General features: G+C 51.7%; 1 protein-coding gene across 2 annotated transcripts; it reads left to right on the forward strand.

Annotated features, from left to right (window-relative positions):
* LOC130517874 (ubiquitin-conjugating enzyme E2 E2-like) lies at positions 1-27,441 on the forward strand. 2 transcript variants are annotated; one of them, XM_057020055.1, is made up of 6 exons: positions 1-160; positions 2,274-2,471; positions 5,399-5,449; positions 21,256-21,388; positions 23,461-23,608; positions 26,660-27,441. In XM_057020055.1, the coding sequence occupies exons 2-6, from the start codon at positions 2,281-2,283 to the stop codon at positions 26,734-26,736; spliced, it is 600 nt and encodes a 199-aa protein (XP_056876035.1). In that variant the 5' UTR covers positions 1-160; positions 2,274-2,280; the 3' UTR covers positions 26,737-27,441. The 2 variants fall into 2 exon arrangements, with proteins under 2 accessions (XP_056876035.1, XP_056876034.1); XM_057020054.1 differs by having other exon boundaries at positions 26,698-27,441.
* The last annotated feature ends 489 nt before the right edge of the window (positions 27,442-27,930 follow it).

Consider the following 27,930-nt stretch of genomic DNA (forward strand, 5'->3'; position numbering starts at 1 on the left):
GCGTGCCACCACCAGGCGTTGTTGTTCGGTGCGTTTCAGTCACAGCGGCGGACGGAGCGCAGCGGTTGGTCTCTGCCGCGGAACACGGACTATCCAGAGGACATTACAGCGTCGCCACACCGTTCTCCTGCCGCCGAGTGTCCAGTCTGCTTCAACAAAGGTAGGCGAGGGCCTTTCCTGCCGGGAAAACCCAGCTCCGCGCGTTGAATAGAGGTTTATTACGTTGTCTCCTGGAGGGGAGGGGGCGGCGATGGTGGAGGTTTAGGGGGAAAAGAGGGGGTGGTGTTGGGGTGGGCGCCCGTTCTGTCTTTTGTGCTGAAGCGGTTCGGGCTGGAGAGCTCGGTGTCGGCGAGCTCTATCGAGATGTCTCCGCCGAGGCTGCCTCGGTGTTGACGCCTCATGAGGAGCCTCTGAGCCGGCGGACCCTGGCGGCGAGCTCGCGGTCATTTAGCAGCGTCTCCATAAATGCGCCCCCCCCCTTCCCCCCCTCCTCGTTGAACAGAGATCGCCCGACCATGCTTCCAAAATATCGTCTTATTTCAAATGTAACTGCAGGTCCCCCCCCACCCCCACCCCCACACAAACACGGATCCCCTTGAAGAACTCATGGAATCGGCGTCTGGTTCGGCTCAAGCGTCCATATCAGCCAAACTTCCTTGGTTGTTGTTGCCACTGGAAAACAAAAGGCATCACAACTTTACATCCCACTATCACGACCCGGACGCGCGGAACAACCGTCAACCATCATCTGTCAAATTATTTCGGCGTGTGTTGACCTGGAGGGGGGAAATTAGGAAGCTAGAATCATGTGCAGGAGCTTGAGGAGATTTACAGCTCCGTCCTGCCAGTGTTTCCTAACCTGACAATTAGGATCACATCATTTCCCACCGTGTAATAACCCCAGAAGATTCCTTTCATCCACATCATGTGTAGTCATGATCCAGAGCAACACCCCCAAATGCAGCGGGCTGCACCAGATCCCACGCACGCCTGGCTGTTGTCCTGTTTGTCGCGTTTATGGAGCAATTTGTCCTCTCACCTGTCCACTGTGATATCATTGCAGCTCAGCGGCGTGCAGCAGAAATGCCCTCGCAGTCGCCCGTCCGTGTCGTGCATCTTTCATGCCGGACAGGGAATATAAATAGAGGCATCCACCTTGAGTTTAGCTCACACACTCTGTTGGATTTAGGGGAACGTGACCTTGGAGGTTTCTGTTATTGTTGAGGCGAGCAGATGTTGCGATCCCGACGAAGGCCAGGAGGAAACAACTGTGGGGTCGCTCCTAATCTCGACTGTCTAATCCTCCTAAAGCCCCATCAGATGGGAGCGCCGGGCTCGTAGATTTACCTGAGCTCACCTCACTTTATTCAGAAAAAATCCCAGTCGGGGACTCGAGGCGCTCCTGCAGCAAACCCGACCTTCATAGATGTGAAGTGAATCACCCAAAAAAAGACCACAAAGATGAGTCAGCTGGTGGTTCAGACACGCACCCTTTCAGCTTCTGTGCTGAAAATAATCTCATACCCTCGCCTTTATTTAGGCTAATTCCAAAAAAGCTCTAGCGAACGCACATGCATGGATTCAAATTCCCCCCAGAGCGAAGGGGGGGGGGGAGTCATGCATAATTTCCAGCTCATTGAACAGGGATGATCTTCAAGAATTCGCTGTCTTTCCACTGAGGGCTGCGAGGTCTCTCCAAAACAGGTCCTTTGTTTTCGCCATCCCGCCTCTCTGTTCTTGCAGCTTCTTTTCTCATTTACATGGCGTATACATCCAACGGAGGCGCCGGCGCCCCCGGGCATTCCCGGGAACAAAGTATTACCTTAACCTCTGCATTCAGAGCAAACATGTGATGTCTGCAGCCCGTCGGGGATGATGTCTGGCTGCTGAGGAGGGCTCGTTTAACGCCCTAAATTTGATATCTGCGCGTCTTTAAAGAGCGTTCCAGACAAAAGGCAGTCCTTTGTGATGGATCTCTGAGGGTTGAGGACTTATTTTGAAGAGGTATTTCTGTCTTTTCATGAGCGCAGACGGTCGGGAGGTGCCAGGAAATGAGGGGGAGAGGGATGGGAAATGAGGCAAAGCAAAGGTCCCCGTCCGGGGGTGGTGGATGCCCCTCCATCTATTATGAATGAGACCCAACTCTGACTGCTGAGGGCGAGAGCCCGCTGCTATTCGGGCGTCTCACTCTTGCCTGGTTCTGGCGTTGATAAAGGTTAAAGGTCACGGCAGGGAGACGGAACGGTTGCCTCAGCCTCTTCCTCTGTGTGCAGCGTCAGCATGTCCAGTGAGGTGCAGCCGAGGCCGGACGACAGTCCCAACACCAGCGGCGGGAGCTCGGACGCTGAGCAGAGGGAGGCGCCTCTCCCCGAGCAGCCGGGCCCGGAGCAGCGGGACCAGACCCAGCCCAAGAAGAAGGAGGCCAAGATCTCCAGCAAGACCGCCGCCAAGCTGTCCACCAGTGCCAAAAGGTAGAGTTCACCTCCCTCGCCGACGCGGTTGTGTTTGTTTTCACTTCCAGGGGTCGGTGACAAAAGAGCGAGCAGCCGAACGTCAACGTTCCAGGTCCGATCTTTCATGTTCCCCATTTCCCAAACTCTCAAATTGATGCTGAAAATTGTTGTAAATGAGGTTCTGTGTGCAGACGGGAACGCAGCGCTTCCCTATCTGGTGCTGTTTGATCCGTTATCACGGATGAAGCCTCCCTCAGATGATCTGTCGGTGCTGCCGACCCAGATGTTCTCTCTTTATTTGCACCGTGTCAGTGGAAGCTGTGCTGCTAATAAGGATGTTTTCTGGAGGCGCCCGGAGGCATTATTTACCACAACCAAAGTACAAAAGAATCTCAAGTGTCTAAGTCGTCAGGTGCTAACAGGCAGTACATTTATATGCACAGTTGGAACCAGCCAGGAACAGAATTGGACTTAACTATTAATTGGACTGATGCGTTTACATGCACTTTAGTCGTCCAGTTTTAGTCAGATTAGGGCAATAATTTGTTTGTTTTTTCCCAAGTCTCGTGCAGACGTATGGAGTGTGAGTTGTTGTGTCACTGAAGTGCAGAGTTCTGTGTGGACTCACACACCCAGCGTTGTGTTTCCCGTCAGGCCTCCAGTGAGAACGATAAACGGCTCTGATACCAGACACTGGCGTGTGCGTACGGGCCATCGTGCACAAATGTTGTGTCATTACAGGATCGTGCTTCTAGCCTCAGTAAATGGTTCTGTCACAGTGGAAGTTCTCGCTAATGTCTGATCTAATTTCCTTCCTTTGGATTATTTAAGGTTTCATTAATAATTTAATATCGGTGAAATGGGCCATAACACCACGAGTGACGCGGCCTGATGTGATGTATCGCTGAAGACAAACCATAGTAATCACATTTGACAGTTTGATCGTGGCGGCAGTGTTCCGGAGACGGCCGGATTGAGGCCGCGGATATCGGACAGGACGGCGTATCGGCGATACGACCCATTTTATAAACCGACCGATTGTCCCTTCCTGTTCTAGATCCCGGCTCTCCCTGTTGTCGGCCATAAACGCCCGCGCTCAGACGGCAGAGGCGCGTAAAATGTAAAGTTTCGTTGCCTGAGCGGCGTCTCGGGGGATTATCAAACGCAGCGAGGTGTGGAACGTTTGAGCGCCGTTAAAGGAACTGGCAGCAGACCCTGGCGCCCCCCCCGCCCCCACCCGTGTTCCTTCGCCGCGTCAGCGCTCTGAACGGGGTCTCCGGCTCCAGCCAGCAAATTGTGCCACCTCAGGAAATACTGCAGATGAAATTACACAGCGCGCGCCAGAGCTGAGAGCGGCTCCATAACTGTGAAGGTTGTATTACAGGCTCCTTTACAAATATGTGTCTTAACGCCGGGCGCAGCCGTCTCCACGCCGAGGAGCATTCGAAGGAAAAAAGCGGTCCATTACCGGGAAGCCACATTCGTATTTCTCAGGATACCGACAGGCCTCTCGAGGGGATTATGGCTGCAACTGATGATGACAACAACATGAATGATGAGGCTCTTTGTTGACTGTCTCTATTCCAGCCCTATTAGATGATGCGTGATGTAACTGAGGGACGTAGTCCGGAGTAACGCCTGTAGCTACAGTAGCAGGTCACCTGTATCTCAAATACGCATTCACTCGTGTGCGGCTACGTCACAAGAGGTAGCGCCTGCTACACACGTGTGTGTATGTATATAATCCGTTATTTTTTATAACAACTGGTTTAAGCACTGGGCGACGTCGTCTCCAAAATAAACCCGTCATGGTCGATAATCTTGCTGTCAAACAGGCGCTTTTCTCTCGAAGGAGCCCCGTCTGTGTGTTGCCGAAACCTCCCGACGAATATCGTCTGTCAGTCCTTCTTAACGTGGAAATTGCTTTGATTGATCAAAATGAGACGGCTGATTGGAGCGGCAGCGCGTTTAGCGCCGGGATTATGTCATCTCTGAGCGCGGAGGCGCGGCGTGCGTTATTATTAGCGGCCTCATTAGCGCCTGTGTGAAAAAGTCAAAAATACACCTTGATCTTTGTCATTTTCAGGATGTTTTCATTCCATCGAGAAGCTCGCTGCTGCTCCATGAGAGACGCGTCTCCCACGATTCCTCAGGTTTTAATCTGGTTCTGACGGCGGGTCCGTCTCCTCGTACGCTGCCTTTGTGTGTCAGATGATGTAATTCCTGTGATTATGAGGCAAGAAATTCTCTCAGTCTGATGATTTTTAAATCCGAGCTACGAGTTATTCCTGCTGGGTTTAATTAGCTTCCGCGCTTAGCGCGCTCCTGCTCGGAGACGATCCTCAGTACGGAGCGATTGTGACATTTACGCACCGTTTTCTTCGCAGTGGCTGTCTGATTTTATCTGGCTGTGCTGCCACATCACCTCGCCCCCCTACCCCACCCCTCCCTCCCCTCCCCCTGCCACGTCCTCCCAGAGCTGCTTCTACATTGTCGATGAACCGGAATACCACCGAATTGGGATTCATGTATTCCAAAGCAGCAAATTCACCTATTCGGGGCTTTTCAATGCGTTTAGGACATGATGGCGAGAGACTGCAAATATTTAAGGGACAAGGGAGCTCTCCAGGAACACGGGGAACATGGGTATGGACATCGGGACATAAAGACATTCATTAGAGGACCTGACGTGCGTTTGTCCTCCTAGCATCGCCACTGTTTCGCTCTAACCCGGCCGAGGAAGCAGCAAATACTCGGCCTCGCGTCTCCTCGTCAGCCAGCCCACGCTGGGCGAGTCAATAGAAAACCAATGAGGCGTTCGGGGTGTACATGCTGAAAATTGATTTTTTTTATTTTTTTGTTTTGTTTTGGCAGGCAAGATATACTTTTTATAACCGCCTGTGTCCGAGAATGTGATCATAACGTCGCTCTTGCTCTCATTCCAGAATCCAAAAGGAGCTAGCAGAGATCACCCTGGACCCACCACCAAACTGCAGGTAGGAGCCTGCTGCTGTGCTGTCACACCTGAGGCACTGGTGTGTGTGTGTGTGTGTGTGCGTGTGTGTGCGTGTGTGTACAAGCCTCGTGTGAACCGTCTGAATGGATTGCAGCGGCTCAGTGAGTCACATGAATAGCAAAGGTAGATTATTGTGGTGGATTTGCGCTGCTGTTTTGCCCCGGCTGAAAACTGAAAGGATGCGCCTTGTGAGCAGAATGAGACCCAGATGAAGAGAGGAATAGGTGAATAGAGTGTGTAATTGACTTGATTGGCAGTGTTTACCATTTGGATGACTGCAGTAACAGCGCTCCTGCTCCCCGGGGGAGGGAAAGGCGGCCTGCTCCGGCCCGACTGGTTTGTGTGGCCTGTGTGGAAGGAGGCTGCTTTGGCAGAGGTTCTGTTTCAGATCGGAAATATGCAGGATTGCCCCGCCCCCGCCCCCGCCCGTGGGTTTCATGTAAACTGTCCACTTTCCTCCTCGGCCCAAAGACAAAGGGGGACCCTCAGAGGGACCTTTCATGGGTCTCCTGTAATCTCTGACAAATGTTACCTGATCGCTCAAAAGAATGTTCTGGTTTTAGAGTTCTAGCCTCTCACCGGAACAGTTTTACATCTCTTGGGTTAAAGGTGGGAGCTTTATAGAGATGCTAGCTGGCTGTCTGTCTGCCTGTCTGTCCGTCCTCGCAGACAAAGAGGCTCCAGCTGAAGCCGTCACGGCTCCCGATAAAGAGCTGTGCAGCAGAGGTGGAAAAAGAATTTCCACGGGCTGTAGTTTGTAAAGAAAATGACATTCTGCCGTAACTGGGAGCTTCCTCGGAAGAACGTCGGTGCCGAGACCTCGTGACAAAAGCGGGGCGGCGAAGCACCCGGGCCGCTCGGCTGCTCCTCGGCGCCAGCCGCAGACAGCCACGGCTCTGCTTGAAATGTAGATTTCTGCATTCATATGCCCCCCGGGGTGTTTGAGCGCCCCCCCCCCCCCCCCCCAACCCCCAGGCTGTCACATCCCCAGTGTTTGATTCCGTCGACACGTTTCACCACAACAGTCCCGATTCAGCCCGCTCTTTTGTGGGATAAGTGAATCACAATTGTGCGTTGGGAACATTAAACCCTTCTTCCCCCAGATAAATACCCCTGAAGCGCTGCGTACCTCCCTGCACGCACTGTCTGTGGGAACAAAGGGCCCCTCTTCTCCCCCAGCCCCTTTCTTCACCTACTAATTGATCTGACAGTGTTAAATAGGCTGTGCGCGCTGAAAGACGTCAGATGTGAGGGGTTATGAACGGACGCTGTGATGCAGCTCGTTACCCACGGGCCTCGGCTCCTTCCCTTTCTTCTGGCCCTGCTCGTGATCACAGCCGCTCACAAACATCCCTTCTGCCTCATTCCCTTCCACGGTCGAAGGAGTCGCGACCACAGAAAAGCCCCCTTCGCTTATGCCGAAGCACCTTGATTTGGAGATGGTTCAGCTCAGTGCCTGATGAAATATTTTCCCTCCTTGGTTCTAATCATCTTTGCTGCCCTGCCAGAGAGTAATTAATTAGATGTGACAAGCGCTCTGGAAGGGTATGTAAATAACCCCCACACCAGACACTTTACATTAGCCCGATTCTTGGGCTGCCTTCCTGGCTCCGTGTGTGAGTGTGTTAGTGTGTGTACGTGTATTTCCCATAATTACCATATCCTTTCAAGATAGTCCTGGCAGCGTTTTGATAAGAATCCCCCGTCGACTGAGTGGAAACAATGTGCGGAGGGGGAATTGCCATTCTCCTCCCTCTGTGTCTCTTCCCTTCTTAATCCCGGCAAGTCCTTGCTCATTTCAAAGGAGGAACTTCCCCCGTGAATCCGCCAGGAATGAGGGCAGTGATGTAAGACAAATGTGCCGCCACAGAACGGGCCAACTGAGAGGAATGCAAGTCTGTCCGCGGTGATCGCGTCGGAGGTACGACCTCCTTTGGCTATCAGGAGGGTTATCGGCGCTCTGAAAACAGTAAATAAACCCACCAGTGAAGCTCCAGACGTGGTTGAGTTGGGAGGTTCTGTGGTGGAAGTGTAGGAAGAGGAAGAGTGTGGACATTGTTCTGATTGTGGTTATTTTTAGATCACCCAGGATTAAAGCAAATTATCCACTTGACGTGGCAACGTGTCTCTTTTATTCTTATCAAAGGCCAATTTTGATCACATGACCCGGCAGATTCTCAACCAGTCGTCTTTTAAAATTTAAAACTCCTGGAACTTTATGACCCTTCCAAGTTTCGCGTGCACGTGGCAAAAGCAACACCATTTATCTTTCATTTGGATCGAAGTTGGCCCCACTTAACCTGTTCTTTTAACCATTTCACTTCAGCTCTTTCACCATCTGCACTGTTTCTGCAGTGCTCGAGTCCTTGAACGCATCCACCATCATCCTCTTCAGCTCTGTTAAGGCCCGTGAAGCCTTATTTCACCAGTCTCTCAGCAGCTGTTGAATAAGACCATAAATGTGAGGTTTGCTACACGGTTCCAGCGTGTTCAGACCTCTGATGCCGCAGGATGAATAACAGGCGTCGGTGGGTGATGTACAGGCCTGCTGCACCGGAGCACCTTCGGAACAGCCGATAAGGAGGACGCGATGGTTACAGGGGAAGCCCGTTTTCTCCACGGACCGAGGGGAACCCTCGGGATCATCTTTTAAAATCGCGCCCAGTTGAATCGCTTCAATTCCTAAATGTTGTTGGCTGCAGCAGCAGAGTCGGGATTCCGGCTCCCTCCCAACGACCTAGACCGGCGTGGAACGTGAGCACCGGAGCGAGTGCGATGTGCGGAGCTCAACGTTAGCGGCCGCCACGAGACTCGGCGCCGATGTTCTCGAAGGCCAGAGATGCTCCTGCGCCGCTGCTTCCGTTTCTTTATTCCACTCAAACCAACCACAACCCATCACAGCGCGGGGAGATGACGACCACAGAAGATCTCTGCAGTTTAATCTGTCGGCGCCTCCTCTCGCCCCAGCACACGTTGTCTCGTTAAGAACAGTCCTCCCCTCTCTGAATGCGCGTCGTTCGGAGAGAGAGATTGTGAAACTGAGACGGGGAAGCGAAAGAGTTCTATTACTCAATGGTTAAATTAGCGGAGCTGCAGCCTGGTCTCTCTCAACTTTCACTCTTTCTTCTCGAAACTGTGACTCACGTCCACCCTGGACGGCGTCCCTGCACCATCAGTGCGCTACTGCAGGCTGTTCTGGCAGATGAATGGGGGAGGTCCAGTTTGCTACTGGGGAACGTCCCGCAGAGAAACAGCCGGCTGGTGAGCGCACCAGCTGCCCGGACAGGAACTCGCTGCTCAGCATAAAAGCTGCATCAGTGCGCAAAGAGACGGCGGCGAGGGAAGAGGAACACGGCGAGGAGGGAGAGTCCAGCATCAGAGAGAAGCTAGCCACACGTGAAGCTGATTACGAGGGGAGGGGTTCCAGGACTTTGCAGGGCCTCGGCGATTGAATCGGGCTCGGAGGTCTCGCTCCCAGCTCATGTCAGCTGTCAAAAAGCTGAAATATTACCTCAACGCGCCAGAGGTGTCCTCCTCATTTCAGCTCAAGGTTACAGCTCGCCAGACGTGGCTTTGTCTGACAAGGACGCGACCCGATCGCTTACACGCGTGCCGCCTCCGTGCGGCTGGTTCGGCGGGTGTCAGCCTGTCAGGCGCCGAGAACTGTTGAATTATTCTGATGATTTTGGACAGACGGCTGCAGTCAGGAGTGTCCACAACTGTCAGCGTGGATGTTCTACTGTGACCGTAGCACCTTTCTGTCAGCTGTGTACCACAGTAAAGACAGGACAAATGAGCCAATATTTGGGACAAGTTGTACGAGGACTGGGACCTCCCCAGGCTCGCACCAGAACACGGAACCTATCTATTATGGACCTGTTGGCCGCCCTGCTCATTGCTACCTCTGTGGGGTGATAGAATGCAGAGAGAAGCCTCACAGAGAATAAACGACCTGGATGAAGTTCGTCTCAGTTGTATATCAGATATTTTACGGTAATGCTAGCGAGTTGTTTTGTTTTATTTTCCAGCGGGTTTTAGTCTGTGCTTTGACGGAAACTTTCTGATTTACTAGTCATGTGGGGGTGGTTTAATAGAGCATTTACCTCAGCAGAGAACGCCGAGGCTTTGTTCTGCCGAGTGAGATATTTGGAGAAGCTCGCATGATTGTGATCTGCCAAATAGATCCAGCCAGAGACGTCTCCAGCACGGAGAGACTCCCCCAGGATTTGGACAAAAACAAAAGGAACCATCTTGAAAATTCCTGGAGTTTGGAGATCAAAGATCCAGTAAAGTTGGTGGAAAGCGGTCGAGTGGAGCGTGACGTATTCCGCCTGTTTCAGGGAAGAGATGAAGGAGCTTAAAGGTTTGTGTAGCACCCCTGCAGGGAGGCGACGCTGAGGAAATACTAATTATTCACCGTCTCATCGCAGAGCCCCGCGCTTTTCTCTCAATACGCCGCTCTGAAGATGTTTTACAGTGAGAATAAAGGCGATGAGACCAACCTGCCTTCATCCTTTATGGAGGGACAGATGCATTATGTCACATTTCCCTGGGAAAACCGTCAGGCTGCTGCTTCCATCCAACAGGAGCCTCCCAAAAACAGATCATTTCCCAGATGAAGATGGCTGACGCTCATTATCGCGTCAGCGTTTGGTGATTAACTGCCTTTATGTTCTCATTATCATCTTCTTCAGCCACAAGCTCACCATTATTATCAGGTAGTCCAAACAGTAGCCTTTGTTTCATAAGCAGGGACGCCTGGGGCACTGAGCATGCTGGAGGTTTAGCAGGTTTTATCTGGCGTAACGGCACGCCATGCTTCTCATTATCCTGCTGATTCTGCTGTATGTTGTGGTCTAGAGGTGTGTTTGCTTACTTCTCTATGTAAAAAGCCAAGGCATTTTGCATTTTATTGGATTCCTGCACTGGCAGGGCACTGCGGGGGCACTTTATCACATTCTCCCAATTTGAAGGGCATCTCAGAGGTTTTAAGAGCTCATCTGAGGGCAGATTTATTCACTGGAAAGTCACCCCGGAGGGCTCTTTATTGACGAAGGGCCCATTTTGTGCCCTTGCTGTTTAATCTGCAGTATCAGTAGTAAAGGTCACCTGACTGCTGTTTATTCTACCATCAGGACACCATGTGACCGCTTAAATCATCCAGTTATTTGTATCTATAGGTCCGTCTGTGACCTCCTGGAGTTTTGATGGGCCCTTTATTCACTCTCTGATCGGCCGTGTTGTCACGGTTCTGTATCCGACTCCACTCCGTTTTTTCCGTGACTGTTTCTGCTCCGCCGTCCTCGTTCATTTCCTCCTCTTGTCTGCAGTTTGACAGCAGTTAACCAAGCCTCTGCAGTGTGTGTGTGTGTGTGTGTGTGTGTGTGTGTGTGGTGTGTGTGTGTGTGTGTGTGTGTGTGTGTGTGTGTGTGTGTGTGTGTGTGTGTGTGTGTGTGTGTGTGTGTGTGTGTGTGTGTGTGTGTGTGTGTGTGTGTGTGGGAATGTGGTCATCATAGTGCCTGAATCATCTACGCACATCATGTCTCGGTGCTGAATGAATGATCCTCACTTGAGCTGTGCTTGTTTGGCGGAAGTGCTGCAGTATCAGGATACAGAGCAGCATCGGCTCTCACAGGCTGCAACACACCGTCTGCACAGACACACACACACTCTCGCATCGCGTTCAGACAGAGAAAAACATCGCACATAAATACACCACTTCCTCTGCCGCGCCGAAAGAGGAAACTTCATTCATCTGCCACACAGAGAAACTTGCTATCACTTCCTGAGCATTGACCATTCCGACCACACTTAATCATTCACTTTTTCCCGCAGGCTTGCGTGACATGCGGCCTCACACGTGGTGGATTCTGAAAGGAGTCCTGCATTGAAAGGCAGATTTTACTTTTACCCATCGAGCTGTATATGAACGACCTACTGACTGGATGCATCAAACCGCGTGTGCCATGTGTCTGGGGGGGGGGGGGGGGTGATCAGGAGCCGTTGTGTAACTGCATGTTCCTCTGTGTGAACCTCAAATGTCACTGCAGTGGAAGCTCTGGTTTGTTTTGTCATCAGCTGGAGCCTAATCAAACACCACTTGTGAATCCGTTTTCAAAGGTTCCTAATTCCATTTGGACACATTTGCAGCTATTTAACTCTGGTTAAATAGCTGTTTGGATAACACCGGTAGCCTCCGACTGTCTGAAAGAGGGTGTTTAGTGCACTAAATAAAGCAGACCTGAGATCTGAAGAGGAGCGCAGAGTTTAGTTTATGTGCATGACCGCGGTTGTTTAGCCTCCGCTGTCATCGCACAGATAACGCCGACAGCTGACGCTGTCCTGGGCGTCACTTTATCTCCCCGTGTTGTTACAGCTTAACGCAACCTGGCAGTTGGGAGCGCAGAAGAGATAAGGCGGGCCGTCGTGGTGCAAGCTCAACCTCAAGATCCAGGCGCACCAGCAGCCCCAGAAACGCGCTCGATCGCGTTGGCTAGCGAGGAGGCTCCAAAGCAAACACGTCCAGCGCACTCTGTCTCTTTAAACAGAACTATTTTACGTGTTTGTGCTTCGGGAACACGATGGAGCTCCATTAGAACGTTTACCAGAGGTGGACCTTGACCCACTTACCATCAGAGTCTGGATCCAGGAATGCTCTTTCAAGAATTCCTTCTTTTCCCATGGAGCGCCTCTCTGTTTATTTTGCATTCCTCGCAGCCAGCCGCCGCTCGCCCGTACTGCAGCGCTGCTGAATCAATAGTGCGCCGGGAGCCAGGCTACACCCACAGGCTCCGTCCTAGCCTACAGTTCTCCCCCCCCCCCCTCAAGGACCAGCCGCCGTGTTTCCGTGGCAGCCGTGGGAATGATGCATCGCTCAGACCTCCGGATCCTTTAAAAGTGTATTGTTCGGTCCCTCCACTGTCATCGCCGCGCACGCTTCTGCCCTCGATAAGATTAATTAGTCGTTTCAGCCATATTGGTGGACCAACTCGAGGTCATTCGTCCACCAACACGATGGAGGCTGGGGGAGCCGTCCGTGGGGTAATTCCATGTTCGGATGTGGTGCTGCATGAGCAACGCACACAGGCCTCCTAAAGGTGTGTTCTGTGTGAGATTCCGGGACCTTTCCTGGTCGTCCTCCCCGCAGGACGGTAAATCTCCAGCTAATTGTCTCCATCCGTGCCTGCCTTGGTTTTTCCAGTTGATGTGGCAGCGCTGGCTGATGAATTCTTAATGTGCCCTTTTGTGGTATGCTTTCAACAGCGATCACCTTCAAGCCTCAGCTTTTAACAGTGGGGGGGGGGGGTCCTCCCCCCTCCCCCCTTTATTCTCATGGCAGGTCAGCTGGGAGAAGCAGGCGGTGATGCTGCTTTAATGTGAGCTAATGGAGGATTGTAAATCATGAGGGCCTCGCCCGCATTTCTTTACTGCAGACATGCAGTCCTGTTCCTGCAGGGGGCCGGGGGGGGCTGGCACCTGCCCGGGGGCTTGTGTGTGTGTGTGTGCTTGAACAGTGAGAGGAACTGGCGCAGGAACAGATATTTCCGAGCTACAGCTAGATTTAGTTACCGATTTGGCACCGAGCTGGGCGGCAACACCGAGGCCCCCCCCGGCCTCCACACACGCTCCGCTTCCTGCCAGGGCTCTGATTTCACTCAGGTGGCTTTGATTCCTCTCAGGTGGGGGGCACGGTCTCGTGTCCTGGGAATCCATGTGGCATGAATGCAAAATGTCGTCCCCATTTCCAGAAAAAAGACCAAAACCGGGAGCCGGTGAGCTCAGTACTGCACATTTGCCTCCTGCAGGTCCAAAAATGTCTCTATTATTGTCGGCGCGTTCTAAACGAGCGCAGATTTGCTTCTGTCCCACCATCATTACCCACAGTCGCAGCATCTCAGGCTGACAGCTCCCGGACACGTGGCTGAGAGGACGCCGCGGATCAAATCAGCCCCAGATCTTAAGAATGTGGGGAAACGTTGCCAGATATTCAGCTGACGCCGCGCTTCCTTCCCCAGCTGTCCAGGTCTGAGGCTCAGCTAAACGATTATGGAGATGATTTCAGCGACGTGACAGCTTAAAGGGCATTATATTCAGATTAGAGCGCGTGTCAGACAGGACAGACAGAGTGAATTATAGGCCGGGCGGAATGTTTCTGGCCGTGAGTGATTGCAGCCTGTTTGAGCCCATCTCAATGGAGGAGAGACGTGAAATCGATGTCCAGAGCGCTGCCTGATCAATGCTGGCATGATGGCGGCGGGGAGGGACTTTCATTCTCTCCTAAGTCGTGGAGGTCGCTCCGTGTTTCCCTTTAATGAACCCTTACACAAAAAAAGCTGGCGTGTTTTATAATTTAATAGAGTTTCTTGTCCGCAGTAACTCGGCGATCTTCCTCGCCCGTTTCCCTTCTTCCCCTCCGAGACTGTGAGAGGCGGCTGCCATCAGCCGTGCACACGATGGTGAAAGAGCAGCTAACGAGGCTCGCTCACACGAGCAAGCTGAGTGTGCAGGTCTCTGCGACCTTGGGGGGTGTGTGTGTGTGTGTGTGTGTGTGTGTGTGTCTCTAAAGAGCAGCCAGAAAAGAGACTAATATATTATTAAAACGTTATTCGACTGCGTCTCTCAGCATCACCTTGTATAGATAAGAACAGGCCCTCTCCACCTGAGGTGATACTTACAGGAAGTCTTTTACCCATTGTGATAGTTTATTATTTTCAGCTCAAACGTTGGTCTTTGTCACGTATCCGTTGATCACGTTGATTCACTCTGAAGCGCCCTGAACGAGCGAAGACACATTTCCTTTAACGCCCTGTGGTGAACCGGTGTCCCGTCCACACCCGATCAAGATAATGATCTGTTTGAGTTAACGACGCTCCAGCCGGACCTTGAATAAACTGGGCTCAATTGGAATTGAAAGTTGTGGTTGTGGCCTCTATAGATCCTGTCTGCATCGTTAAGCTTCAGCCTGGCGCCGCTGCTCGACCAGCTCGAAAGAACATGCACGAGCATCACATATTGGAGCTCCCGGACGTCTCCAGCATTGCGCAACATGCGGCGGCGGCGGCGGCGTTTTGGGATCCGTACAGTCTTCAGAGTTTCAGCTTTCTGCTGAGCCGGCAGGTCTGTTGCCCCCGTCAGATTGTGTTTCCTTCAAACAGGGGCAGACGCTGCAGACGGCACACGCACGTGCACAGACACACACACAAGCGTGCACTAAACTACAGCAGCATTTCAAAAAAATATGTCCTTTTTATATCGACTGCACTGCCCCCGAAGGGTTAATGACTGACTGTTTCCAGGCTGTAATGGGCGCCGTTAGTGGCTACAGCAGCGGTAAAGGTTATCATAAACACATTTGCCTCCCTGTCGTGGCTGAAATGTGTGAGAAAATGAGGGCGGAATTGGCCGACATCCAACCTTATCATTTGCCTGAATTATCTCGGTGGATGTAGCATAATGGAGGCAGACGCACGCCAACTTTATTACCGGGAGAGAGTTTGTGGCGTGTGTGAAGGATTTCTGTGGCTTTAGCAAGTTTGTCTGACGGGACACTTTAGTTATTACACAGAAGCTTTAGAGGAGTGGAGTTTACATCGCAGCGGTGCGACGCGGTGACGCTCGTCAGTTACCCGTAGATATTCTGCACGGCTGCTGCGGAGCTCGAGATAATTCCAAGATAATCTGCACGGCTGCAGAACAGAAGAGTCAGAGCGGCGAGAGACGGGAAGATAAACAAGGGGTGGAAGCTGTAAGATGGTGTTGGCGCTAAAGCAAACATCCATTCAGCAAAACACAGGCTGTCGTCCGCCAGAGGCGGCAGGAAATAAGGGTTGATGGAGAACAGGAATCACCGCTAGCTGCTGAAGGTGCACAGCGTGGAGGAATGCGTGGAATTTCAATCGAACCAACAGCTTTGTAGTTGGTTCCAGCACGAGGTTCCACCCTCATCAGACGCTGTTGTTCTGCCTGTGCACGGCCTGGATTTCCTGAATGCCTTGAATTCCAACAACCAGGGTGCAAAAGCTGGCACCAACTGGACAGTTTCTGTGGTTCGCCCGCACCTTCATCGCCTCATCTTCCTCCTCCGTCAGAGCGGGCTGTGACGCCCGGACTCGGAGCCCGAATCTCTCCACAAATCTGTGTCTAAACATCCCATCAGCGCTCGCCGGCTGACGGTGGAACCCGCTGGAGATTGATTCCACTGAGCTGGGAATGATGCGGTTTCCCGATGACTGCTCACCCTCAGAGCACATCAAAGGGCCCGATCCCTTTCAAACCGCCCCGGATTTATGCGCCGTGCAGGCGGCGCCGCCGCTGTCACACCATCATCTATTCTGATGTGATTGCGCAAGGTTCTGCTGCTGCTGCCCCCAAGGATCCGTTTGGAGATGATGGTTCATAAACAAGAGATTTGCCTCACCCAGCGTTTATTTCCAGGTGAATCCGGTGTCACGCTGCTGGCCTTTCCACGTAAATTCCTCTTGCGGCACAAAGTACCGTCACTGCAGGGATGTAATGTTGCTAGGCAACACATGAGAGACAATGGGGAGCTGCGGCTGGTTTAGCGCTGATTGAAAGGTTAGAAGGTCGGAGTCCTTCCTTCCTGACCTTCCTTCTGTCGCCCGCTCTCACCACCTTTTCTCTCGGTCATCTCGGACGAATCGCCGGCATAATTGAAGGGCCCCAAAAGGTCGCATTAGCCAGCCGCCGGCCCTTTTCGCCAAGACAGCAGCGGAAATCAAAAGAGCTTTTCTCACGAGGGGATTGAAGTGTTCCCCTCTTGATAATGGCTCATTCCGCCGATCTCGAGCCCAGCTTTAATCAGAAGAGCTGACGTATTGTTGCCGGTTGGCGTCTGCTAACGAGGCTTTGGACCCGCCAGAAATGAACCTCCACCTCTGAGAATTACAGTTTAATAAAACCTCCAAGCGGAGGACTGTCAATCAGCACCTGCTGCGTTCTCCATCAACACCGACTGACTCCTGTCCTGGTTGAAATAACAAGGTGCTCTACAGCTACGCTAACGTGTCTCTGCTCACTTGTCTCATATTCTGTTCTTTCCCAGTGAGCTCATGGACTCAGTCCGGTCAGCCCGTAATCCAGAACGGCTGAGATTTCCATGGGAGTGTTTTTATTCCGCCGCTCCTCAGCAGGCCGAGGCCGACCCGTCCTCTTGAATCTCATCACGCCGTCTCGACCGTGAATCATCTGCGCTCCTGTCAGACGCCGCTGCGCTCTCCAAATCTAATCAATCCTCTTTCAGAGGCTGCGCGTAGGTGTAGAGACGCGAGCACCTCCTTTAATCTCCGAGGCTGTATTGAATAAAGCGGCTCCGGGGATCGTCTCAGCAGCAGCACATCATGTATTATTTAGGAGTGTTTTCATATTTCTGTTTTTATTTTGCCTTAATTGGTTTGCCTCCGCGAGCCTTCACACTTTATTTACCCCGGTGTAATAGATTTGTGCCTGAACGCTCCGCCGAGCCGCTGACATTTGTGCGGTGCCCTTGGCAACATTGCTGAGGGGCTTCTACGATAATAAAAGCCTGTTGGTGGACTCGCTGCTCCAAGTGCCAAATGGCTGAAACACTGGAACAAAACACACCGTCACTTCTGTGCTGTAGAGTCAATAAAAGAGGGTTTTTCCATTTTAGCTTCTGGTAAATAAGCTGCAAATGTGTTAATGTGAGTTGTGAAATGCCAACCAAGAGAGCCCACGTTGACCCTCTGGCTCTGTGGATTCACCCCCAAACGCTCTCTGAGAGCGATGGCGTGAGCGACAGACGGCCGGGGCTCCTCTGCGACGCTCGGCCTCGTTAGTGCGATTGATTAGCGAGTGCAATCATTGATATGGCCGCAGGGGAAAAGGATAAATGATGCTATTCTGAGCACAGAGGTCACAGAGACGCTGCTAGTTAAAGAGCCCGCTGCTGGGGACCAAACGCCGCTGAACGCTAGCAAAGTTAGCAACAAGTGAAATTTTAATTGTATCACTTCCTGTCTGTTTTACCTTGGAAGTCCAGGTAGCACAGCTCATGTCATCACACCTTGGCCAGAAGTAGCTCGTCCTCACACTGATTAATTGATCACCGCAGAATTCTGGGAAATATCTAGCTCTGCCCCCCCCCCCCCCGCACTAACCTGAAGGGCAATGAAAAATCTAAATAAGGCCTGTTACACCTTCACAAATATTATCTGTGTGTGTGTGTGTGTGTGTGTGTGTGTGTGGGTGTGGGTGTGGCTCCACCAGCAGAGCAGGACGGAGCTGTTGTCTGCTTCCATTTTACACCCATCTCAGTTGCCCTTTATCCACCCGTCTGTGTGGTGTTGAGGTGTCATTTTTATGCTCCACGAGCAGGAAATATCCGTTTCTCCTCATTGTGCGTCCGCCTGCCGCTGGATTTGAACTGAACGCCGGTCCTACAACATGAACACTTACACTAAATTGTTCCTCGGCGTGCACGTTGCTTGCGGTGACGGCGACGTCGTGCAACAAATGTGGGAGACGTGAGATCTTCCCCGGCTGCCACAGCTGAGGGATGAGCCCGACAACAAGGTGGCCATCTGCCCTGTGAATGTCTAATTAGGATGTGAGCGAACGTCTAATTACGATGTGTCATAAATATCTCGACTGGCGAGTGTAATCTCGGTGACAGAGCGATAAAACGAGGAGGCTGCTGCTCATCAGGGGGTCCTGTTTTCTGAGGCGGGAGCGCATGAATGAGCCCCCGAACATCAGCGCTCCTCTCCGGCTCCAGCAAACTGTCGGGTGAGGAAAGCGTATTCTGCTGTCGGCCCCTCAAACAGCCACTGCTGGACGTGTCCTTGAGTGGGACACGGAGCCCCCAGCTGCTGCCACCGCTGCAGGACAAGGCCGCCATTGTGTCCCTCTCAATGTGTCTCAGTGTGCAGCAGGGAGCCGCCGCGAGGACGCAGACACTCCTTCCATCCACCCGCTGAATAGAGGTGTTTCTCTGTGACTTTGCGTCCCCACATGTGTCTCTGACGTGCTATTGAGCTGCCAGAGGAGATTTTTGCTGCCGTTTTCACCCACATGTGAGGTCGTTTTTCTGGTTTTGGTGCCCGATCACCAGGTTTTCTGTATCATCTTCATATATGAGGAAACTCCGGGTTCTTTACTGTCCATCCTGTCCTGAACTCTCCTAATTGGATCTTTAATTAGACAAGAACCGCTGAGGAAATCGTGCTTTAAAGACTTCATTACCACCCTGGTGCCGGGGCAGTCCATCAAACTCAAACCTAAAAATATTCCGTCTGTTGCTGTGTCTCCCAGGTTGCTTCAGGCCTTTTTCGGGGCCGTCCGCAGAATGTTTTGCGTGGCTGTTAGCCTGGCCTGGAAACGTCTGAACAGCTAGAGCTGAAGCTGCGCGAGGGTAGAAGCCGATCTAGGTCTGTGGGAACGTGCAGCACCTTCGTGAAGCTGCTGCATGATCGTTCACTGGCGTCGGCTCGACGTGCGTGTTTATCCTGTGCATTGAAATGCAGAGCAACATCCGCCTGGATTGCAAGCTACGGTCTCCATGGCGATGTTGACATTCGACTGTGACGGCTCGTGAGAAATGTCTCAGGTTTGTGGAAATGAGGCTAATTGATTGAAGAGTTTGGCCTAAATTGGCTCCACTTTTCAAATGTCAGGAGAAGAAAAACCAGGACCCAGTTCACCAACTGGGAGCAGGAACAGTTTGACACCAGAAGCCTCCATCCATGTTTAACAGCGCCAAACTTTAAATGAACAAATCAGCCATGGAATAAAGTCACTTCCTCCTGGAATTCGAGAATCTGTGATTTCAAGACTACAGCAATTAACCCAAATTCAGCCACTTCCTGTAATCTGTGCGTGACCTTATTGGCTGGTCCAATAATAGCCACGTTATCTCCAAACATGAAGTCAGACTTTATAATAACCACGCCTATATATTGATGTGTGGGCTGGAATGCTAATGCTAATGCTAAATGCTTTTTTTGGCCTCATACTGAAACTGGGGGGAAAAGCTGGTTCCAATTTAGCCAATCACAGGTGCCTCTGATTAGCAAAGAATGATAGCGGCGTGTCTCTCCAAAACGCTCCCAGACTGAAATAAATACCTGATGAGCTGCCTTTTGTCAGCTGACATTTTGTTTTCCAGCAGTGAGTCTCAGGCTTTATGGAGCATTCCCAGTTGTTAGGGAGCTAACGGCTACTCATCTTAATTATAGTGCTTCCCTCGCGTGCTGTTCTTAGTGCTCTCAGGCTCATTATTAATGGCTTACAGTGTGGAAAGTGACACCATGGGAAATAAACGGGTCCATCATCTTTCGGGCTCCTTCCTCTGGCTTGTTCGTCTTTGTTTTGGTTTATTTGAACCGGACTCCAGATCTGGAGTGAGAACTCCCCAGCTGTCGAGCAGAGAGCTGGGCTGTCGGCCAAGACAAGCCCAATAAACAACGGCACACCCAGAGGTGAACCATCCCGAACGGCCCATGAGAATCTGGGTCTTCCTCAGCTGGGTCTAAAATCCGTCCCCCTGTAAGAGCGAGTCGTACCAGGCGGCTGGAAAAGACAGAAGGAACAGTGTTGGGAGAGGACTAAACATTTCCAGATGCTGCAGATTGAACTGGGAGAAGTGAAAAAACAGAGGTTGGACAACTTTAAGAGGCCTGGACGCTGATTTTACATGCAAGATTTGACTAATAATGCGGCTTTTCAGGAGACGAGTGGCAGTTTGTGGATTTCGTTCAGCAACCGTTGCTAATACGGGGCAACAGTTAGAGTTAAATAACCGTGACCTCCCTGGAATACCTCCTCTGTGTGGTTTAGAAAAGCAATGAGCCCTTTATGAAAAGTATTCATGTTAGAAAACAATAACGTGAACAGCAAAAAGGGGAAGTAGAACAAGGGGGAAATGGTCCAAGTGTGGCGCCTTGCAGAACACCGTCCAAAACCTTGCAGATTTACATTATTTACATTTTGCCGCAGCAACATGGATGTTTTACACCATCAAACCAGCCTCAGATGAAGCAGAATGATTTATTGGCTCTCTTGCCCCTGGTCAGCCGGCGTGCTATCACTCTCCGGACTATTTATATCCGTCCAGGAGGACGAGCCCGGATCTTTTCTGCAGCTCGCTGCCATAATTCTGTTGTGTGTCCAAACACTCGCTGACAGGGAGACGGTCTGTAGTCTTTACAACAGGCTGCTGTTTCACATGAATAACTCCACTTACACCCTCATCTTACATTTATGTACCCAACACATGCTCTCTCTCTCTGAAATGCCCCCCCCCTCCCTCTCTCTCTGTCTCCTTCCTGCTTTTTCCTGTGTGTAAATGATGAAAGTGAAAGCAATACAAGAAACCGACAGGGGCATCTGGCCTAATTCCAACAGAAAATGGAATTGGATTAGTGCCTCTCTTCTCACAGCTGTGTATGCTCGTCTGTGTGTGTGTGTGTGTGTGTGTGTGTGTGTGTGTGTGTGTGTGTGTGTGTGTGTGTGTCTGCGCATGTGTGTGTCGCTGCAGTGACCAGCTGCACAACAGCGGATTGCTGATGCGAACAGTGAAGGAACAGGGCTGCTGCTGTTGCTGCTCCACACCTTCCTGTTTGTGTTTTGCAGCGTGTGTGCGCGCGCGCGTGTGTGTGTGTGTGTGTGCGTGTGTGTGGGGGAGCATGTGTGTGCTCTGTGCACCCCAGACTCAGACACGACATGGATGATCCTCTCCAGCGTCTCTTCCTCTCCAGACTCCTTCCGGCTGATTAAATTTCTCCCTCCTCTTTATTTCCATAAATTCAGTGCTGGTCCCAAAGGAGACAACATCTATGAGTGGAGGTCCACCATCCTGGGCCCACCAGGCTCCGTGTACGAGGGAGGAGTGTTTTTCCTGGACATCGCCTTCACACCAGACTACCCCTTCAAACCACCTAAGGTGAGTGTTGCCCTGCAGTGCTGCAGCATTCAGAACAGCACCGCCGTTGTCTCAACGGGCCGTTGCCTTTACAGGCTGTTGTCCAACAAAGGGGGTTTGTTTGAGGTGCTTTAGACTCGCTGTCATCCTTTCAAAAGAGACGTAAACGGTCTTTAAAGCCTGGAAGAGCTCGCACACGCAGCTCAGCCTCGAATTTATTGGATATACGTAAGCTGATCACACCTCCCCAGGACATGATGAAACTGTGAAAGGTAAAAACAAACAACAAATGCTTAATGTAGGTCGAGCAGGAAATGAGATAAATAAAGGAGAGTTTTGCAGGACAAGAGGAGAGAATCTCATCGCCGATGATCCGATCAGCCATCTGTCGTGTAAATGAGTTCACTCGTGCATCAGCGTTTGCTCTTACAGGTGGTCGTAGACGCAGTGTGAAGTGATGTGGCATGCTAGGCGAATTAGCGAAAAAGAGTTGTCATCATGTCTGCTTTGCCTCCCCTTCCGTTGAATGTGTCACCATCCTGGGCAGTTGTCACCTCTCTTGGGGCAGATTCAGGAGGACACCAGGCAGAATGAAAATAGCACAGGATGTTTTAACCATCCGTTATCCCAGCCTTTACCACCAGGGGTCAGTAAAGCTCATTCACTTTCTGAAATGCCAACGTTGGCTGTAAAATAAGAAGACGACACCTTTGAAAATGCCGTGAGTGGCCGTCCTAAAAACAGCATCGCCTTTATACAAGCAATAAAACAAAACGGTGTCGTGGCCACGGTCTGGTGATCCGCTGAGCGGCGTGACGCACGCCTGTCGAAGAAACGCCATCTCCTCTTTGGCAGGCAGAGCTCATGTAAACTCTTGGCGGCTGCTGTCATGTTCTTCCGTTCTGGCGGCCAGCGTCGGCTCGCAGGAGAAGCTCTTTCTGTGGTTCTGGAGATTTGTGTGTTGTGTTTTTTTTGGGCATTTCAGGCAATGATGACAGTCTGGCTTTTTGCAATTAAAAATAGTTTTGGGGAACACGTTTTTTTTTTTCCAGCCCGATTTGAACACTCTCTCTGCGTCCGCGTCCTCGGGCGTTTAAGGTGACGTGAAGCACCATAAAGTCAAGGTTGGACGCAGAGATGAGGGGACTTCCACTATGTTCTCGCTGTCATCTCAGAACTCTTTGTTCTGCTTCACTGGTGCCATGTCAAGTTGACCCTCCAGCCCATGAATTTATGGCTCAGATTAATCTGGTACGTTGCCTCAGTGTCAGGATGTTTGTGTGTCGTGTGATTAGACCCGTAGAGCAAACCTATTAGACTCTACTAGCCTCGCCCACGATGCCGTTACAGGCTGGTAATGAGACCACAGAACCACATAGTGACTGGGCACTGCCAACTCTGCCCATGGGGGGGCTCACTGAACCAGTTCAGCTGGTTTATTTCTATGTATTGGGGGGGGGGGGTCATGAGAGGATGAAAGGTGGTGGAACCAGAGGAGGACAGGCAGCAGTCCGGAGGTAGAGAGCAGCTTAGCACTAACAAACCTGCCCGTCCAGGTCAGCAGGTTTTACTGTTAGGTAACCGCAAGGTCAAAGGTCATTCGGTAATGAGGAGTACTCGCTTCAAGGATTCTGGCGTGAAGGATTCTCCGGGACGGTCAGAGTCACCTTCACTCTGCAGCAGCTGATTCTCACTGATTCACTCGCACTTTTATCTCCCCGGCGTTCCCGTCCCGATAAGGCCGATGTTTACTGATGCAGAGCTCATAAATCAGACAGAAGCTTTCAGTCCGCTTAAATAATTCACTGTTTTATTCATCTATGAAGAAAATGGTCCATTTTTAAATTGAGACCTGACCAGCACCCCACTTTATTATACTGTGATTGTTTTGAGGTGAATAAAGGAAACTTCAGGATCCATCAGATTATATTTGGACTTTTCCACATCCATAATGGAAAGTGTCACTTTTAATTAAGGCAAAGTGACACTATGACTGATGTTGTCCCTGAGGTCATGGACAACCTCAGAGGATCTGCTGTAGGGGAACACACACCCACACCACTGATGGGCCTGATGTGACTGTCCCTGTCCAGGTGACGTTCCGGACCAGGATCTACCACTGCAACATCAACAGCCAGGGGGTGATCTGTCTGGACATCCTGAAGGACAACTGGAGTCCCGCCCTCACCATCTCCAAGGTCCTACTGTCCATCTGCTCCCTGCTGACTGACTGCAACCCTGGTGAGAGCCACACACACACACACACACACACGCACGTACGTCGCTCTAGTTCCACCTGTGACAGGTCGATAGATGTGCCGCTCTGTCTGGATCGTGTCCACGCAGCCGTGAGCGGAGCGTACAGACGGACAGATGAGTTGTTGACGTTGACGCCTTCATGAACAGTTCGTTACGCTGCTCGTCAGTCACACCTCCAGATGCTCCTTCCAGTGAGGCGACTTCTGTCTTTATATATCTGGCTTAGATACGCGGCAGCGTCAGGAATCAGCCTCCTTCACCATCGTCTTCCTCCTCCGGTCTTGGAGTTCAGTCCATATTTACCAGGTTCTGGACCCAACACCGCGGAGAAGACGGCGGCGTCTTCAGAGCTAATCGCTGTTTAAGAGCCAAGGTCTGCTGTTATTAATAGATCGATCTGACCCTCCCAGTTTGACCCTCCCAGTTTGACCCTCCCAGTTTGACCCTCCCAGGGATCAGTGGGCTGTGAGGGAGGACAGGTGATCTGAGACGTGACTCACGGAGACGGGGATGATTGTAGAGGCCTCTGATGATGGCTGATGTCCTCTTGGAGGGGATTGCTCTTTGATAAGACTGCTTCATCTGTGGGTGAAAATGAGAACAGCTTTCACTTCCGCCCCCTCCTCCTCCTCCTCCTCCTCCTCTTCCTCTTCTTCTCCTTTGACATTTTCAGATGTTGGCAAGATGAAATGAGCCAATTCCTTCAAAGTCTGATGAAAAGGAGCTTGATCGACACCAACCGAAACCATCCTTCCTGTTACCAACGCACATTTTTGTTCCTTTTTCAGCCTCTTGCCTCATCAGAATCAGTCCTTTCACCACATTTCTCACCGTTGGGTTTTAACCCCCCCCCCCGTTCGAGGGCTGAAGATGGGCTCTGGAATCATCTGGTGATTCTCTCTCCTGCAGCCGGAGATTATCAGCATGTGGCTCATTAAAGCGGGGGCAGGGTGGTGAGCTGGAGTGACAGTTAATCAACCCTCCCAGGGGCTTCGGCGTCTCTGCCGTCACGTGCGCGTCTACCTGGGGCGTCCAGGTGGCCGTCTGTCGCGTCACAGCCCATCCTGGCTCAGGTCCAGCCCGGGGGGCTCAGACCGATGTCAGGCCTGATTTTTGTCTCCTTGTCTTTGTCTTTTCTCGTCCGTGGAACATCAAAAAGTGCTGCTGAATTCCCAGCACAGCCAGATGGAGCCGTCTGCCGCTGCTCCCGGGGATGGGTCACATGTCTCGCTGATATTCGCCTGCTCTTTCAGAGGAAATCTCCTGAGCTTGCTGCGTCTTTCCCCTCTCAGCAGCTTCAGGGGTGTTAGTTTGTCAAAGCTGTAATAACAGGCGTCCTGTGTGACCTTAAAGGAGGACTTAACAATCTCAGCTGACATCAGACTGGGGCGAGAGGAGACCAATTTACATCCTGCCCTTCCCTGTGAGCCGGACTCCACGAGAGCCGCGCGAAAAAAGTCATTTGCAATGAATTTGTGGCCACTTTGACACGGGCAGTTAGAGGCAGACCTGCTGTTCTGTCCCTGTGATAACGGAGCGGAAGCCACCTTCTAATTTAACAAAGATCGCCGGCGAGACGGGAGGAAATAAGGCGGCGGTGCTTTATTACCTCGTCCTGCAGCCTCGCTTCGTCTCTGAAGGACAAGTGTTTCCAGGAAGCACATTTCATTCCATCAAACGAGTCCTCCTCCTCCACAAATGGACTCAGGATCACCGACCTCAGGAGGCTTAATCCAGGAAAACCCTGACTCGCGTCAGCCCTGGAATTTCTCGGCAGATTAGCGGCTCCGCACGGGACGTTGTTGTCTCTGCCACCTCGGGGATTTTATCCCATGTCCTGTTGGTTTGTGCTCCAAGGTTTCCCATTTGGCCCAAATGAGCCTGAACGGTGCCTAATTTAAACCTGTCTGCTGTGTTAAGGGTTGTGTCTAGTTTTCCTTCTGTAGTTATAAATATGAGATAGTTCAGGGTGACCGTTGGACGGAGCTGTCGGGCTATTCCGAGCGTTTGGGTGTCAAACTTGGGCGTTTCCCTTCACTGCTGCAGGTATAAACGCCTCTGAGGGCGGCGCCCTTCTCCCACGTCCCATCAAAATTCACTGAAATCTCCGTCGCAATTTGCATAATCCCGCTGCAGACGCACGAAAAAGAAACCCGCCTGCAGACGAGAGGGCAAAATAACTGATGCAAACGCACGGCGGCCGTTCCACCAACGAACCGCGGCAGCGAGCTGCAGCGGACGTAAGGATCCGTTTATCCAGGAATGCGGGGAGAAGGAAGCCGTGCGGAGATTAGCGTGGAGGGTGTTTGTGCCGCCTGCTCAGCCAAGCTGAACACACTGCGCCGTCAGCAGGCCGCGGCCCGTCGGGGACGCTGCCGCTGAGCAGAGTGGACGGGAGCTCGCCGCTCCCCCCATCACCTCGTCAAGGATTCTGCCAGAGCATCAGCACAATCTGTGGAGGAGCCGGCGGGACGCCGCAGCGCCGGCGGCGTGTTTTTCTGCACGATGCCGAAGCACCGTCATGATCACCGCAGATTTACGGCCGCGCCGGCGTTTTACTGCGCCGCCCCGTAAAAGCGTCGGCCCCGTTGTAGGTCACACGGAACGACAATGAAAGGGCGCCGTTTGTTGGACTAGCTGGGTTCTGCTCGTTGGTGACGTCACGTTTCCCCCTCAGTCGCCATGACAACGTGTTTATTTTTCCCAGACAGTGTGGATGATTATGGTCACCGCTCCCGTTCAAATTGGATCGCTGGAAAAACTGCACGAGGACATCAGTACGTGCACGTGCCCCGGTCCACTAGGGGGCGGTGTACACGTTGCTGGAGAGCGGAATGTGCTGATTCTTACGTGGCGTTTGCACGCGGCGAGCTAATGCTAGTGCGTATCAGTTGCGCTAGGCTACATTAGCAAGCATTAGCCGGAATTCCCCGCGCATTCAGGGTTATGCCAGTCAAACAAGCAAACATTAGCCTGGTCGCTGGAAACGTGTGATGACGTGCCTTTTCCTCCGATGTGTCTGTTGGTGATCAGCTGATGGTAAAGCGGTGACATCACTCCTGTCGTTGCAGCGGACCCCCTGGTCGGAAGTATCGCCACCCAGTACCTGACCAACAGAGCCGAGCACGACAGGATAGCCAAACAGTGGACCAAACGCTACGCCACATAGACCGCCGAGACACCCCGACTCAACTCGCCCAACACACAAAAACGCACACACACACATACACACACCAACAACCCCCCCCTGAAATTTACGGAAGCACACCTGCTCCTGTCGTCCGCCCCTCCCCCCCCCCCTCCCCACAGAAATGAACTGTTATTTGTTCCATGCTGACTTGAAAAAGCTTCTTTTTTATACAAAGAGTCTATTGGGATTGTATTTTCCAATACACTGAATGTTGATATGGTCATGAAAAGCTTTAATACTGTTATCGTTCTTGTCAATGTCGTCGTTGTCGTTGCATTGTTTATAACATGGTGGCCACCCTCCTCGTCTTCTTTATCTCAAACATTACACCACGGTCTTGTAAAAAAAAAACAAAAAAAAAAACGGAAAAGAGAAAAAAAAAAAATCCCTTCAGACTGAGCGCGTGTATTTAGTTTGCTTTCAATGGTTTTCCAGCTCATCATCAATATTAGTGCATGGCATCGCCGTACGTGTTCATGTGATCATGGTATTATTTCTGTCCCGGCATGAAGGGAGCCCATCACCATGTGTGAATATAGTGCTAGTTGGCTGTACAGTTAATGCCTCGTGAGAAAAACAACAAAAACAAACGTACTCGATTAAACACTGGCTGTAATGTGATGAATCCTGAGTACCAGCGTTTGGTTTGTTTGTCGAATGTTTCCACCATGTCACTGGAGTCGTGCGGGACGCTGGATTTACCTCTAGAAAGGCGCCGCCTAATTAATGTTTCATGTCTGAAGTCCAGTTCACACCGGTCGAGGGACGGCTCCAGTGTTCCGCCGCAGCTGGAGACGATTACAGCCGCCGCGCGGCCTGTTTCCGCTCCGCCTGGTTCTGGATGCGACGGCGGAGCGGACGGGAAGTTCCTGGGCAGTTTTCAAAATAAAACCCCTCCAGAAACGCTATCTGGGGGAGCTGGCCGGCCGGGGCCGCAGGTGATATTGAGGAGACGGAGCTCTGCTGCTGCCTGCGTGTTACAAAACCAAAGTGGAGCAACAGTGGCAGAGTTAATTATGGTTGACACATGGGGGGGAGGGTGGGGGGGTGCTCCAGCCTCCCTCCCTCCCTCCCTCCCTCGCACACCGTGGGAGGAGGAAGCTGACAGAAAAGG

This window comes from Takifugu flavidus, chromosome 21 (genome assembly GCF_003711565.1).
Source record: "Takifugu flavidus isolate HTHZ2018 chromosome 21, ASM371156v2, whole genome shotgun sequence".
In the NCBI taxonomy this organism is placed as follows: Eukaryota; Metazoa; Chordata; class Actinopteri; order Tetraodontiformes; family Tetraodontidae; genus Takifugu; species Takifugu flavidus.